Below are 16824 nucleotides of genomic sequence, written 5' to 3' on the forward strand. Positions count from 1 at the left end.
TTATTGCCCCTCTTAAATTGTACCCATCGTCTTTATCATTAAACATTTTCTGTATATTACATGGAAGTAATTTATTTCTTGCCTCAAACATGATTACTGCGGTTTTAAACTATCAGATCAATAAATTTTAACACTTGTAATTTTAAAAACAGTGTTGTTTTGTGTTCCCTATATCCCACATTATATACTATCCTTATTGCTCGTTTTTGCAGTATGGATAGTGATTGCAGATTACTCAGGTATGTGTTTCCCCAAACTTCCACACAGTGATTCAAGTATGGCATTAACAGTTATGAAAACAGAATATACAACGATTCTTGATTCAGTAAATGTTTTATTTTACCCAAAACGCCAATGCTCTTTGCCAGTTTTGTTTGTATATATTTAATATGTGGTTTCCAGCTATTATTATGGTCTAGGATAACCCCCAGAAATTTTGTTTCATAAACTCTCTATTCTTACATTGTCCAACATCAGTTTTATCTCGGAGTCCACTCTTCGATTTCCGAACAAGATGACTTTGGTCTTGTCCAAGTTTAATGATAATTGTGTTCAAGCTCAACCATTCTTTCAACTTACTCATTTCAGTCCTCACTTCTCCCAATAATTGCTGTATATTTTCCCCAGAACAAAGAGCTTCGGTGTCATCTGCAAACAAAATTTTTATTTTTTATTTTTTGAAACCATAACTAAGTAATTTATAGACATAATAAATAACTTAGGACACAGTACTGACCCTTGTGGTACACCAACAGTTATGTCGAGACAGTTGGACATGACATCTCCCATTTGAACAAACTGTTGTCTATTTCCCATATAACTTTTTAACCAATCCAAAACCACCCCTCTAATGCCATATCTTTCCATTTTCATAAATAGTATGTCATGGTCTATAGTATCAAATGCTATTCTGAGATCAATAAAAAAAAAACATGTTTGTTTTTATCCATGCAATTTGTGACTTCTTCTATTAAATCCATTAATGCTACAGCGAATTATCTATTTTTCCTGAAGCCATACTGGCTTTCTGACAGCAAATTAAATTGTTCAATAAATTCTTCTAGCCTGTAATTAAAAAATGTTTCAAGTATTTTAGAAAACTGGCACAATAATGATACAGGCCTGTAGTTTGTAAAAAGTTGTTTGTCTCCTGCTTTAAATAATGGTATGACTTAAGCTATTTTCATTTTTTTGTGGGAATACACCAGATGAAAATGAGAGATTACAGATATGGGTCAGTGGATCTGCGACACTATTAACGAATTTCTTGACTATTAGCATATCTATTCCATTCCAATCAGTAGATGTCTTTCTTTTAAACATATTTACTGTACCTATCATCTCTTTTGTATTAACGGCCCTAAGGAACATTGAGTGGGAGTTCTTTACTATATTGTTTTCCATGGCTTTGCTATCTTTAGGCTGGTTCTCTTCAATTTCTTGTGCCAGCCTTTGTCCAATATTCACAAAGAACTCATTGAACCCTTCCACCACTTGACTTCTGTTGTTTGTAGCGCTATTTCCATCAATAAAACATTCTGGATAATTATAACTAGCCTTATTTTTCTTAATAATGTCATTCAACAATTTCCATATGCCTTTACTATTGGTTTTATTTTCATTTAATAATTTTGTATAATATTTCTTCCTACATACCCTCATTACAGTAGTCAATTTATTGTTATATTTCTTGTACCTTTGTTCTGCCTCTATCGTTCAATTTGCTATATACGGTTTATAGAGAATATTCTTTTTTTTTACAAGCATTTAACAGTCCCTTTGTGATCCATGGTTTGTTGGGTTTTATTTTTTTAGTATATTATATATATATATTGGACAATGTTTATCATAAAGTGACTTAAATATATTAAGGAAGTATTCATATGCCCTTTCAACATTAGTTTCATTATACAGTTGTGACCAGGTTTGAGCTTGCAAATCACTGTTGCTTCTATCGATTCTTCTGTTTTTAGTCTGATATATTTCCTTTGGTATCTCTTCGTTATCCTTTCACACTCACAATCATAGATTGTAAACACTGGCAAATGGTCACTGATGTCATTTATCATTAGTCCACTGATTAATGTGCTTTCCATACTGTTGGTAAATATATTGTCAATTAAAGTTGAACTACGCTTAGTTATTCTACTGGGTTTTGTGATCAATGGATAAAAAGTCATACTGAGCATTGTATTTATAAATTCCTCTGTCATTTTGTGTTTGTTTGAGTTCAACAGATCTATATTAAAGTCTCCACAGAGGAACATGACCTTCTTATTATTTAGAGCTAATATATTTTCCATATTACTCATAAAAATGTCAATACAAGCTCCTGGTGCCCTGTACACACAACTCACTATCACATTTTTATGTTTTTCCATATTTATCTCCACAGTTATACATTCCATAACATCATCAATTGTGAATGTGATCTTTTCCACCACTCTACAATGAAGAGTATTGTTTATGTACAGCACAACCCCTCCTCCCACCTTGGTTTTCCTGTTCATAGAATTGAGTATATATCCATCCAAATCAAAATCTATTCCCTTTTCAGGTTTCAACCAGGTTTCTGATAGAGCTATGACATCACATGATTTTTTGAACTGTTTGAAATATTGTGTGATATTTTCATGATTGGCATACAGGCTTCTACTGTTAAAATGGATAATAGATAAACCTTGCTCAGGGGTAAGTATACTGTTGAATTGATCATCCATATAATAGAAGAAGATATTGTTTAAATGATCAGAAAAATTATTATCTGGATCAATATCTTGTTCTAGTTCATGCATATTCTTTTTTTTTTTGTGAATTTTCAGTATTGTTGAGCATTTACGTGATTAATGAGATTACTGTTTGGATGAATGTCCATTAAGTTATAAGTGGATTAGTTACCTTGTTGATTTATCCCTATCTAGTGGTATTTATCTAAGTCATCTATTTCTCTGACAGCCAACTCTTTAGCTGCCTCTGATGAACCATTTAATAAACACCTTACAGTTGGCAGTCCAGGTTGACTGTATTTTCTTTTGTTTTCTGACAAGTCGTGCCTCCCTGGCTATGTCTGAGTTATTTTTATTTTTTTTTTGGTGAGGTGCTCGTTTAAGTAGACATTTGTTCCCTTCAGCTTTTTCCCTTGTCTCAGGATTGCGTTATTAGGTTTTATGTTTGTAAATCTCATTATTATAATTGGTGCATCTCTCTTCTTTTTCTGAGGGAGAGGATGGAATCTGGATCTGAAGTTCAGAGTGCATCTGTCAGAGGTCAGACGCGTTCCAGCGGAACCACGGCTCACGGGTGCACATGTGAGCACATCTGGGCTGGGCAGAAGTAATTTTACAATATTGGTTTAAATAGCGCCAATAACGAGACGCGGTGACTTGAGCGGCTTGTGGAGCTGTGCCGCGCGCGCGTGCACGCACACACACACACACACACTCACACACACACAGATTCAATAAGCGCGCACGCCGCACAAACTCCGGCGCGCCGTCAGACTGAAGACAGAAATGAGCGCTGCCTCCTTCATGATAAAAACTTTTAAGAGGTTTTATAACATTTTTCATTCCAGGTCTAATTAAGATATTAGCTTCTATTTTGGGATGACGTACTAAAGTCGGGTCCGCTCCAGCCAGTGACTCCGAACCTGACTACAACTCATGTTACTGCAGCGTTTGTTATTCCAGTCCGCGTGGCAGCGGATCGCAGATTCAGCCACACCATGAAGCAGCAATAAGTCGGTCTGAGGCAAAAGTGAACCTCATGGCTATAGGTTTTCCATCTTTTCCCTATAGACATTTGATTACGCACAAGTAGGTGGCCAGTTCAGGTTTACGCAGAGCAGAAGGAAGGAGAGCGCTCTGGCCACAGGTTAAACGTTCCTACTTTAAGAAAACCGTTAAATTGCGTTTTTTATGTGCTACCTGGGCACTCTAAATATTTATTTAAAATTAAATAAAAGGAAATTGTAAGTATCGAATGTTTATTAATTTCTATTTAAAAAATGAAAGTGATGGGGAAAAAGGTCGATCATATTTTTTTAACCCTGTCTGTTTAGCTTGACGTCTTGAGATATATATATATATATATATATATATATATATATACACACACACACACACACATACACATAGCCATGCCCTGATATGGGGGCTGGGGGGTGCGTCGACATGGTCGGGACATAGAAGGGGGTGCACGGCTAAATAAGTTTGGGAACCACTGTGCTAGCTGATGGCCCCCTCCACGAGGCTACCACAGCTCAGCAGAACATCATTGTAGCTTCTTCTGGGGTGAAAAACACTTAGAGAAAATATAAAGTTAACAGCTGAAATAGCAGGAAATAATACAGTTAAAGACCAGATTGTAGAAGAAAGTAGTCGAGTGTGAAAAGTGGTCAGTGTATCCTCCAGCAGTCTAAGCCTATAGCAGCATAACTACAGAGATAACTCTGGATAACCTAGCCTTTTAGATGGAGGCATGTTGGAGGCAGGGCAAGGGAGAGCCGTCTTTACTGACTGTAAACTCCACCTCCCTCTACTCCCCCACCTGTCCAGATCTAGTCTAACATCAGATTTTAACCATAGGCCCTATCAAATAAAAATGTTTTAAGCCTAGTCTTAAAAGTAGACAAGGTGTCGGCCTCACGGACTAAAGCTGGGAGCTGGTTCCACAGGAGAGGAGCCTGATAACTAAAAGATCTGCCTCCCATCCTATTTTTAGATATTCTGGGAACCACCAGTAAACCTGCAGTCTGAGGGCGAATTGCTCGTTCAGGAACGTATGGAACAATCAGGTCACTGATGTATGATCGAGCTTGATTATTAAGAGCTTTATATGTGAGAATGAGGATCTTAAATTCTATTCTGAATTTAACAGGTAGCCAATGTAGGGAAGCTAAGACAGGAGAGATATGATCTCTCTTTTTAATTCTCATCAGAACTCTAGCTGCAGCATTTTGGACAAGCTGAAGACTTTTAACTACATTCTGTGGACTTCCTGAGAGTAATGAGAGTAATCAATCCCAGTTAGGAATTAAATTCTTTTGTTTATAACTTCAGATTTAGAGCATCCTCTCTTCCAAGTTATACACATGCAGAAACACAAATAAATAAATAAAGAAAAACACAAATGAACACATTCTCTCCCTTTTGAAGGTAAAACAGTCTCGTGAGCAAATGCTTTGAGTAGTTACAGACATGGTTATGTGAGAGATGAGTCAGCGCTCCTAGATAAGAGGATGAAGAGGTGATGGGAGGCTCCATCTACGCTTCAGCAGAACAAAACCTAGCAGAGATTGTAAACTTTAGAAAGGATGTTACTAATATGAAGTGTTATGATTTGAAAAGGCTGCATAGGCTCGCCATTATTGTAGCACTGAGGATTAGCTACATGTTCATTAAGTGATCAGTTATTATCACTATTAAATATTCCATATAAATATGAATCTGATAGATCTTTGAATGTTTGCTTTAGATGTCTCTAGTTTCATTGACTATTCAGGGAACACACACTATTAATTCAGACAGAGTCAAGGATATGGTTGAGAAAAAATTAAATGAATTCTGTTTTTCTAAACTAGTATGAATGAAATGATGGTAGTACAGGATATCAGATAATGATTTAAATGATAGAATGTAAGCTAGATGTTTATAGCAAAACCTTGTTAAGTATCTGGGAGATCTTGTGATTTCTGGGTTGTAAAATCAATTTGGTTGCATGGTTTGATGAGCAAAATTTTATTCTTAAAATCATCCGACACCATTGTGCAGAGTCTACGATACCCTTGTGTGACTGTCACTCTCTGCGGTCCAGAAGAAAGGCAACCAGAGTGGTGAGTTCACCAGACATTGTGACCACGAGAACCCAAAGAGTCATAGCTTCCTTTAAATTCAGATTTCACTGGCCATGAGATGCAATCAGCGTCTGCAGGTTACACGTCTGAGGTGTTGTATGGCTCTTAAAAGAGCCGTTGTGTCTGATATCACTCACAAGCATTGCAGAGAGGCTTTGACCTTGGGGTCTAAATAGAGGTTGGTTCCAAATGCTTGCTCACCAGTTGGCCTAACCAGGAGGCAGCTGGAGAACTGAGGAATCAGGAAGTGATTTCTGTATTTATTAACTCATTCACTGCCAGCCGTTTCCTGATCAGTAGAGCCCTTCGCTGCCAGCGTTTTTTAGCGTTTTCACAGTTTTTTTAAGAGTCACAGAACTTTGCACACTATGACGATGTCAGCGCCAAAACAACCAAAACAAAGCAGAGACTCACCCCTTACATCAGGAAAAATCTGCACATTTCGAGCATTATTCGTTCTTTCATAATCTGTTGTCGAATTGTGATCGGCAGAAGCTTTTCCGGATCGCACCTCACTTTTTTTACAACAGCGGCCCAAAACGATCTCCTAACACATGGATTTTCTGCTTCCTGATCACGTGGCGTGTGATGTACGTGGGTGAAGATTGACTTTAGAACCGGGATGTTTGTTCCCATGGTTCGGGGTCTATAAATTCAGTCTTCTCCAACATGTATGTTAGGCATTGCATTCTTCAATGTAAGGTAGTGTATAGGGTACACTGGTCCAGGAGCAGGTAGGCTCAGATTTTCTCTAATATTGATTCAAACTGTTTAGGATGTTCTCTTGGCCCAACCAACCTTATACATGTTTCTGACCTGTCCTACGTTATCATCCCTTTACAAATCTGGTTTTGACTCACTTTCAGCTATTGCGTCTATGAAAATCCCACAATCTCCTCTGTCTACCCTGTTCGGTATCCCTCCTCTGGATTGTACCTTACCTGCCCACTTTGCTGACATGGTCGCTTTTTTTCACATTCCTGGCAGGAGTTATTTTATTTCACTGGAAATACTCACATGCCAACTCACTCTCAATGGATCAAAGATGTCTCTTACTTTTTGAAATTGGAAAAGATTAAATATTCCCTCAGAGGTTCTGATAATGACTGTCTTAAGATATGGCTACCTCTTGTAATGTCGCGAGCGTGTACTTATATTGGTTCCGTTAGAACCTTAGAATACGCTGCTTTTTCAGGGAGGTGAGGTCGCAGGTGAGTTTTATTGTACAGACCCTGGTTTGGACTCCCTAATTAGAATTCTTTTTCTATTTTAAATTGGAATGAAGATTGCCATACTTGTTCTTCTGTGATAACACACTTCCCTTTTAACTCTCTCGTTATTTAATGGTTTTAATTACTAGGGTGGAAGTTCACTAGAGGCCATCTAGGTGACTATTATTTGGGTCCTATCAGGATTAATCTGTCAGCAATGTGGGCGGTGGTAACTAGAAAATGATTCCTGTTAGTTGATCAGGCTAACATGGATTTATCAATTAATCTAATTAATCCACCCTTTGAAATGGTTCCTTCCCACGCTAAACAGAGACTTTTTCAGTGCAGAACAAAGCCTGTTTGAACCATTGAACCATTATGATCTATAACCCTTAGGGTGTCCCACAACCAAGGAGGAGAGGAGACTAGCTCCCATTACCTAAGGTATCTTTTCTTAATCTGTCACAACCTGAAAACAAGTCCTGAAGCACAGGAACAAGCAATTCAAGGTGGCTTACCTCTCCTTTGGATCTGGTCGGGGCTCCCAACTCAAAGGCTAATAGAGACCTTTAAGAATTGAGAACGAGGATTCTTTTTCCAAAAAGTTTATTTCAAAATTAAAAAGTACAAAAAAGAGTAAATTGAAGATTAACAAATCCCCTTAGGAGAATGCTGCTTCTAAAAATCTTCCAGAGGATAACTGGTCGCTGCTACTTCGTCGACTTGTGTCAGCTCTGTCACACACTCTAACTCTCTTCAACTTCTCTCGTCATCCTCCAGAGGACGGAGGACGACCTCTTCTATCCCACCTCTACTCTCTTACTCTCTACCACTGCTCTGTCTGACTCTAACTGCTCTTTTTATATCATTCTAACAAACTGCCAAGCCAAACATTTTCCATAGTGAAGCAATATCTCAACCAGTCATGAGACAGCCTAAACAGTGTAATCATTTGTCAGTTACATACATCTTTTTATCACAAGACAGCAAAACAATGTCATTATTTGTCAGTTAAATATCTCAGTCAAACACAAGACAGCCAAAACCATATGGTCGTTATATTTGTAAGCTGGTTTCAGGTCCACCCAAAGTCAAACTCCCCCACAGAGGACTTTCACATTCTGAGATGTCTCTTCAATTTGCCTTCTTCTGTCCCGCATCCTGTGCTACTTCCTGTTCAGTTGGACCACTCCTCCTTATCACCTGCCTGATTCCACTCGCAGGAGCGAACTTGAGCTTATCTTTGCGCTCCTTATGACTTTGTTTATTACCTCCCATTGTTTTTGGCATGCGAGAGCTTGCAACAGTAAAGCATGTTACTTCGCTCAAAATGGACGATACACAGTGAGGACTATGTGTGTGATGAATGTGCTAGATGATACTCATGTACAACTTTTCTCAAAGGTTTTGTTTTAGTTTTGTGGGTCTGCTGCGTTGGTTGTAATTGGGTTTGTTTTGATGGTATGAAATCTGTAAATAAATCATACTTTAAAAAATAAAATAAAAACAAGTAAAAGCTCTAGAAGCTAAAATGTGAAACAGATCAGTGATGATTTAAAAGCTAGATCATAAAAGTGGGTGTTGAGTGTGGGCTTAAAAAAGTGTGTCAGTGGGTGATCGGTGGATTGCAATGGACAGAGCATTTTACAGTTCTGGCACAGTATTCATGAAGGCCTTTTTCCCCCTCATTTTATAGTTCATGGTAGGTGGACAGACTAGCATCCATCAACCTACTGTAGTGGGCGCATCAGCCCCTATGGCCTAAACAGGTCAGACAAATATGCAGGTGCCTGACCATTCAGTGCCTTAAAGGCAAAACAGTAAGATCTTAAATTGTACCCTGAACAAAACAGGAAGCCACTGGAGATGGGCCAAAACTGGTGTGATATGACTCTACCTGCTTGTATTGGTCAGAAACCTTGCTGGCAGCATTCTGAACAATCTGTAACAGGAGCAGTGAGTTTGCATAATCCAGACAAAAGGTAACAAAGGCATGTCCATTTCTTTGTTCTTTTTTTACACATTTTAGTGAAAAACATTTTTTTTACGTGACTTGTTTGGACTAACATTTCTAGTCATCAACAGAGATTGCTGGTGTTGGTGGCATCACTTCTGTTTATCTGTGGGCAGCAGAGGACAATGTTGCCCTCTACTGCCCGCGTCCTCCTTGCTGCTAGAGACATTAGTCAAAATCTGTCAAGTAAAAAACTACCTTTTCGTCACTAAACTGTGTAAAAAGAACAATGAAATGGATTACGAAGATAAACACAGAACGAATGTACAAAAGAGAATTAAGGCATGTATCACTGATTCTAAATGCGACCACTTCAATGCTGGTTGCCTTCACTTCTGCATTGATCTGTGGTACCATTGTAAGTCCACTTAGTACTCTCGCGCATTTTTCATGATTTCAGTTTGTAAGTTTACATTTCTTTGGATTTATTGTTTAGATTGCTTAAATGCATTAGAGACATAATCTATGTTCTACCTCACCGTCAGGCGACCCTCGTCATGGAAGGATTATTATTCTTTGGTTAATAATTATTTATGATAATCAGTAGTGTTTAACTATGACAAGAATCATGTGCACTTAGTCAGCAAGTTCAGGCAGACACGTTCTGGGTGGAGAAAGAATTTGGTTTTGTCAATAAGCTAAGTTGTTCTTATTGAAGAGCATTCAGATGCAATCTGTGTTCTACCTCACCGTCAGGCGACCCTCGTCGTGGATCCGGAGGTCAGAATAGGATGTTGGAACAGCCTCAGGGTACTGGGTCCGGTAGGGAAGACCGATGGTAGCGACTTCTCCGGTCCTAGAGATGCAGCAGGCACACAGGTGGAATTGGTTTGCGTCTGCAGATTCTTAAGGAATCTCGTAGCATCAGCTTGTTCTGCAGATGTCGTTTTGTTGTGTCGGAGTAATTCTGCCAGCGTGACAGAAATCGCTTGTTTGGTTAAAGAGCGTTGGGCAGCCGTCCCAACTTCTCTAGAACTCCCTCGCAAATGACGAGAGTTGTTTTAAAAGATGGCTATTATCATTTCTAACAAATCAGGTTTTGGCATGTAGAAGGAAGATTTAACAAACCCTCAGAAACATGCCTCCCTGAAGATAGAAAGTTCTGGTGTTATGGGAAAAGATCATGTGAGTGCAGTTACCTTTAACTTAGTTACTGTGACCTGTGTGAGCTGACTAAGTGCACATGATTCTTGTCATAGTTACACATTACTGATTATCATAAATAATTATTAACCAAAGAATAAGAATTCATTTCAGTAATTAAACACAGTTATAATGAACCTTAATGAATAGCAGTAAAGAGAGTTTATTTAAATGATTCTTTTAAATCTTGAAATGTCCTCTTCTTGCTGGATGGAATAGCAGTCAGATAAGCAGACAGCTGCATAGATTAAAGGAGTCGTAGCAGACTAAGTCTGCTGTGAAGGACTATATTGCAGATTGGAGTAGTAGCCAGGGCAAGGTGACCCAGGCTGTGTATCTGACCTGTGAGTCTTAAAACCAGGGCATTACGTGACGTTACAGTTGTATTCTATTGATGTTTTGGTAGCTTTGGACTCTTATTTCTAATCATGTGGCAGCGTTTGTTTATGGACGGTGGCATAGGAGTTAAGTGCTCGTCCCGTAAGGTTTGAGCCCCGCTCAGTCTGTCACTGTCGTTGTGTCCTTGGGCAAGACACTTAAACCCCCGCTGCCTGCTGGTGGTGGTCGGAGTGACCGGTGGCGCCAGCAGATTCGCCTCTGTCAGCACACCCCAGGGCAGCTGTGGCTACATTGTAGCTCATCACCACCAGCATGTGAATGAGTGAATGACTGATTGTGTTGTAAAGTGCCTTGGGGGGTTCCAGGACTCTAGAAGGCGCTATATCTAATACGGGTCATTTACATTGGAATCAGGTCATATGACAGGACTTGTATGTGTATATGACAGGATGTCGTTAGCACTGAACTGAACAGCTCCACTGACCAGTGCTTTCTTTTAGTTCTCACACTTTCATCTCCTGATGAATCTCTTTGGTCAAACAGCTGCTTCAACTACCAATCAAAACCCTCTTGTCTTTTTTTACTGTCTTTCAGAGGCCGACTCGGTTCTGATCAACTGGGATGAAGTGCACTCAACCGTTCGTAACATGAGCTACCAGAACGGGAAGCTGTTTGTGATGGTGTCGGGTCTCTACTATGTCTATGCTAAAACCTGCTTCCGCTACTACAACCATGGAGACAGCATCCAGGCTTCAGTGGACGTCAGCAACACCCAGCTGATCCAGTACGTGTTCCACCAAAGCATCAGACAAAACAGCAACAAGCCAGCGGTGCTGATGAAGACGGGCAGCACCATGCGCTGGGACAACACCAGCTATAACATGTACTGCGCCCAACAGGGACGAGCTATTTACCTGGACAAGGGAGACGCAGTGTTTGTCAACGTGTCCAACGCATGGCTGCTAGACAAGGAGGCAGAGGGGACGTACTTTGGGGCCATAAAGATGGGGAACTGAGAGCCAGCATGCTACTGAACATGAACACCAAAGAAACACTGTTACTTATGTGTCCTGTTTTAAACCCACCTGTTGTTGATTTCTGTTTCACTTTCTTCATGGAAGACCCTGGAGTCCTCGGCCCACCTGTCCACCCTCCCACCTAGGTACAGACAGGGTTCTGATTTGTGTCAGACCATCTGGTTGTGGGAACCGGAGCTGATGAACTGAGGAGGTGAAATGTTAGCTGTAAGAGAGACAAGCCGACATCTCGGTGCTGGTAGCAGAACCAGAACCAGGTCCGGCACGGCTGTTTGTACCGAAGGTGTGGACCAGTGAAATGTCAGACGTGTGGAAATGTGCGATTGTTCTCTTAACCTGGAAGGTTGAACTTTGACCCAGACCTTGTGCGACAGAACCATTGTGTGCTCCGGTCCTCTGAGGTGTGACAGAAACCACTTGACGTGTCATTCAGACTTGTTTTGTTAGTGACAGACCTACTTCACAGCAGCCAGATGGATTCAGGATGTTTGACCCAGCAGCCCTGGCTGGCCCACCGGCTCCTGTCCTGCTTGGTTGGGTTTGCTGTGAAAAGGTTCCTAAAGAAGAGACGCAGACAGCCGGCCTGCCTGGCGTCTTCACGGGAGCAGAGCTGAGTTCGGCTCCTCTTAACTTAATTCTGGTTTTCATTTGGCTCTCCAGGGAGGTCAGTGGGAACATGCACTAAGTATTTATTTATTAGCTGTAGAGCCACAGGGCAGCTGGCCAAACATTTACACCTAACATCCAGTACGCAGCGCCCAGACACGCTTGTTGAAACACAGATCCTGTACTTAAGAGTCTCATTCTGACAACTGTGTCCATGTTTGTGACTTTGTTATTCCTCCTCATGCTCTGGCACACCTGTTTTTATTTATGTTTGTTTATGTTTAATAAAATACTACTTTTGTACATGTTCTCTGATGATTAGTGAGTTCCTGGGTCAGATGACCACTGAAACTCAAACTCCGCCCACCTCCTCTTCTGCTGAACATTACACATCCACCTGAATATGAACCCAAACCAGAAGAGTGTGAGTGTGTGTGTGTGTGTGCGCGCGCGTATGTGTGTGTGTGTGTGAGAGTGGAACGTCTGGTTTTCGACTGGGCCATAAACAAAGAATGTTAGTGTTCCACTGTAGTCACATGACTGTGTTTCCCAATGGTTGACACTCAGCAGCAGAAACCATTAAAATGTGTTGTGTCAGTAAACATGGTGGAAATCTTGCGGCCCCCCCTACACACACACACACACACTCTGAGCCCAGACATGGCTGTTAGAGGGGTGAGCACCAGTTCTTCACCATGACTACACAGCTGTCCTCAAACGTTTATTCCTGTAGGACCTCCCACCGAAGCTGATGATAATCCACTGCTGCCCTCCCAACACGGGGATGTTAACCTGGGCAAAGCTGGGATTGAACCTACAACCTCCTGAGCTACTGCTGCTTTACCATCACAATCACTAAATATTATAATAACTCTAATATGTATTTAGAGAACTTGTGTCACGTATCTTAGATATTTTTTAAAACTATATTTTCTAAGTCCAATAATAAGATTCTGGACTAGAATTCACACTGAATTGAAGTGAACCGAGCCGACATGCCTGTCTGGGCCCTCCGTGGGCTGTGTCTGGGGTAGTACAGGCAGTGAAACCCACACTTACCCCAGAGTTATCACACAAGGATCGGGTGTATGAATGGGGCCAACATGTCTTTTCACACATGGGCCCCTTTGGGAAACCCACAGACATATCTGCCCAGATCCACCCCATGCTGAGCCCTTGTGGTGGGCCCTGTGTCCGCCCAATGAATGTCTGCACCGATGCGTGGGCACCCACAGGAGTATCCACACACCGTGGGTAAAAGCCAGTATGGGAAATCCAGCCGTGTGCCGAGTTTAAATCCTCATGGGGGAATCTGTGGGCACCCACAGTGGCATGTGGCCAAGGACTACCCACAGTGGCGTTGTTGGTGTCAAGCATGGGACTTGTGGGTGGCCCTTAACTAAATCTGAAAGGGGCCCACGTGGGAAAAGTTATGTGGTTCATGCAACCATACACAAAATCCTTGTTGGTTAATTCTGGGGTAAGTGGGTTTGCCCTGCCCACACTAGACCAAACACAGCCCTCAAAGCCCATGGTGGGCCCAAACGGGCCAGAGAAAACGAGATGGCTCTAAACACTAGTCTCCGTTCTCCAGGTCCAAACGCCTTTGCTGTCTGTGATGTCAAACGGTGTTTTTCTCGAAGAGGTAGCAGCTGGCTGTTTCTCCTCTGATGTTACAGAGCAGAGAACCTCTCACACCAGTGGTGTCTGTTGCTGCGGAGGACCCGGGGAAGTGTGGTGGTTCAGTGAGACCGACAACCAGATGGTTGCTGTTGGTCTGAAACGTGTTATTGGTGGAGCTTTTCAGACAAATGTGACAGAAGCACTCTGTTCTGTTTTTCTCTCCAGAATCTATTTCTAGCTACACATGTTAGCACATTGTTTAGTCACGATAAAGAATGCTTAAGCTAACAATGCTACAATGGATTTACTGAGTGAGGTGTTCTCTAACCCAACACCAGCAGTGTAGACCCTCCCTCCTCTTCTTTCATCTAAAGCTGATCTGATGTCCGTTATTCTATGTTATTGATCACGGAGGACCTCAGCAATACCTGATAGGTTTTCACTCCAAAGCTCAGCGGTCTGCATTCCCACAGGAATGGGTCCCATCTCAGAGTCGGTCCAGGGTTAGGATTTATTGGACTCTACTCGGCTTGGCTCCTCCCATCCCACACTGTAAAAAAAATCTGTCAAGTTTACGGTAAAATACCGGCAGCTGTGGTTGCCAGGAATATACCGTGAAAAAAATGTGTAATCTGTAAATGAAAATACGGTATACTGGTTTTGTAATCCTAAATTTTACAGTAGACAATGTTTTTTTTTACCAAAATCATGGCAGGAAAAATAACTAATATATTTGTCTATTATACAGTAATTTTATGTAAAAAAAAAAAGTAACTTTACATAGCTTTTTACGGATTTTTACAGTTAAAAAGTTATAGTAATATTTACATTGATTTGTTGTTAATTTAACAGTAATAGGATAAACCTTATTATGGCAAATAACTACAAATAAAAATATGGTAAATTTTATTGAAACCTTTAACAATAAAAAACACAGTGAAACTGTATAAGAAATTACAGCATTTTATTTGTACTTAACACATTTTACGGTAAATTAGTGGCAACCACAGCTGCCAGTATTTTACCGTACATTTGACAGTACAATGAGAAAATAAAAAAATTACTTTACATTTAACATTTGCAACCGTTAAATATAGAAAAATGTAAAGATGCTCAAATAAGTTAGTGAAAATTACTGATAAACAATGAGAAAAATTGGCATATGTAACGGTGTAAATAATTAACATGGTTTCGTTGTTGTTAAATTCCTGTTAAAACCTGCTATTGCAAACATGGAGTTTGTTTTATTTTGTTAGCTTCGATTTTTAGATTTTTTTTTTTTTGAAAATCCACAGTGGAAGTCCGCTGCAGATGAACGTTCTGTTTTCCGGGTATTCCGTTAGTAGCGAGGTGGCTTTTGCTGTGTTTTGGGCAGAATCCTGTTGCTGGAAACCCATAGTTTTGCATATCCTATGTAATTGCAGAAGCCTGCAGAGGGAATAAACCAATCCTGAACTCTACCCATCTTGAGTCCAGAGAGTTTCACTCTTACAGCGGTGGAGATAAAGACAGAAGGGGTTACATTGGTGCCGTGACCCATCGATCTCCTGGTTGGGCGGTAGACTCCTCTCCATTACGTGGGACCAGTTTCGCCGCTGCATGCTTGTGATTTATGGTTATTCCTTCTGACAATTTTTTTGAAGGGCAAAGAAAAAAAATGATTCTGACTATCTAATTGTCTAATACTCTGGTTTTGATTATGGATCACACACAGGAGGGATCGAGTACTCCTGTTTTTGGTAGAGGTAGGGGGGTGTTGTGTTCTCCTTTGGTTTTGCGTTATGACACTCCAGTCAGTGGGCGTGGCTTTGTTAGAGGGGGTATTCGGGGGATGCCTGGGTCTCAGTCAAGTCAAAGAGTTCTTGCCCCTCCCCCTAGCTCTGTGTCGCAGGACAACAGTTCACATTCTCCCAACCTAGATAATATCGCTACAGAGATTGCGAGTCAGATGGGAGATGTGATTCAGCTGGTTGGTCAGAGAGTAGCACAGATTATTTTAACCCAGCTCGGCCCATCTGCTAGTACCCCTTTGCCTGCATCTGCAGCAGCATCTTCCCCTACTGTGTCATCTCGAGCTGCTGATGGTGCTGCACCTGTGCAGCTTGTGTCCCACAGGAAGCTTATAGACCCTCCATGCTTCAGAGGGGATGGTTCTGATCTCGTTTCTGTGATAGAGTGGGAGGATTTGATGAGAGCGTTCATAAAAAGGGGGAATCTGAGATCTGAAGAACAAGCTGAAGAGATCCTTGTTCACTTAAGAGGAAAAGCCAAGGATGTAGTCCAGGTTGGCATCAGAAATAGCGACATGGATATCATCCGCGACCCAGAGGCTAGTTATGGAATCCTGCGGCGACACTTTGCCCCCTAATCAGTGCTCACCTCTTCCATTAGCTGACTTCTACACAACAATTCCAGAAAAAGGCGAGAGTGCATTTGATTACTGGATTAGGCTACACCGTGCCAATCTTGTCAGGGGCAGGTCCCCCTCAGCCTCCATGATAATACAGGTCATCAGGGCCAGGCACGAATACTTTCTCTCGCCCGTGAGAGGTTTTTCTGGGTCGGGATGGAAAAAGACATAACAAACCATGTTCGACAGTGTGAGAGATGTGTAGTTGGAAAAACACCTGAGCCTGATGCCTGTGCACCACTAGAAAACATTCAGACATTGGAACCGATGGAACTAGTGTGCACTGATTTTTGGACCGCTGAGCTTGGTGACAATAAGAAGGTGGATGTTCTGGTCGTAACTGACTATTTCTCCAAAATGGCTCACGCTTTCCCCTGTCGAAATCAGTCAGCAAAACATGTTGCCCGCAGGCTGTCACTGAACGTTTCAACAGAACTCTTGGGAATATGCTGAGAACCCTCCCTCCGACTGCCAAAGCTAGGTGGCTGCAAATGCTACGCACCCTCACATTCTGCTACAATTGCACAGTGCATGAGACGACTGGTTTGGCCCCCTTCATGTATGGGCGAGTTCCACACCTTCCCATT

General features: G+C 41.3%; 2 protein-coding genes across 3 annotated transcripts in view; both read left to right on the forward strand.

Annotated features, from left to right (window-relative positions):
- The window catches only part of tnfsf11 (TNF superfamily member 11), a 53637-nt gene extending 41843 nt beyond the window's left edge, over positions 1–11794 (forward strand). For both annotated transcript variants that reach the window (XM_015965680.3, XM_054747233.2), the window contains one exon: positions 11156–11794. In XM_015965680.3, coding sequence (XP_015821166.1) covers positions 11156–11577 — 422 coding nt within the window. In that variant the 3' untranslated portion in view covers positions 11578–11794. The remainder of the gene's footprint in view (positions 1–11155) is intronic.
- fundc1 (FUN14 domain containing 1) overlaps positions 1–16824 on the forward strand; it is a 497656-nt gene that overhangs the window by 262786 nt on the left and 218046 nt on the right. The gene's annotated exons all lie outside the window — the stretch shown is intronic.

Source organism: Nothobranchius furzeri, chromosome 14 (genome assembly GCF_043380555.1).
Source record: "Nothobranchius furzeri strain GRZ-AD chromosome 14, NfurGRZ-RIMD1, whole genome shotgun sequence".
Classification (NCBI taxonomy): domain Eukaryota; kingdom Metazoa; phylum Chordata; class Actinopteri; order Cyprinodontiformes; family Nothobranchiidae; genus Nothobranchius; species Nothobranchius furzeri.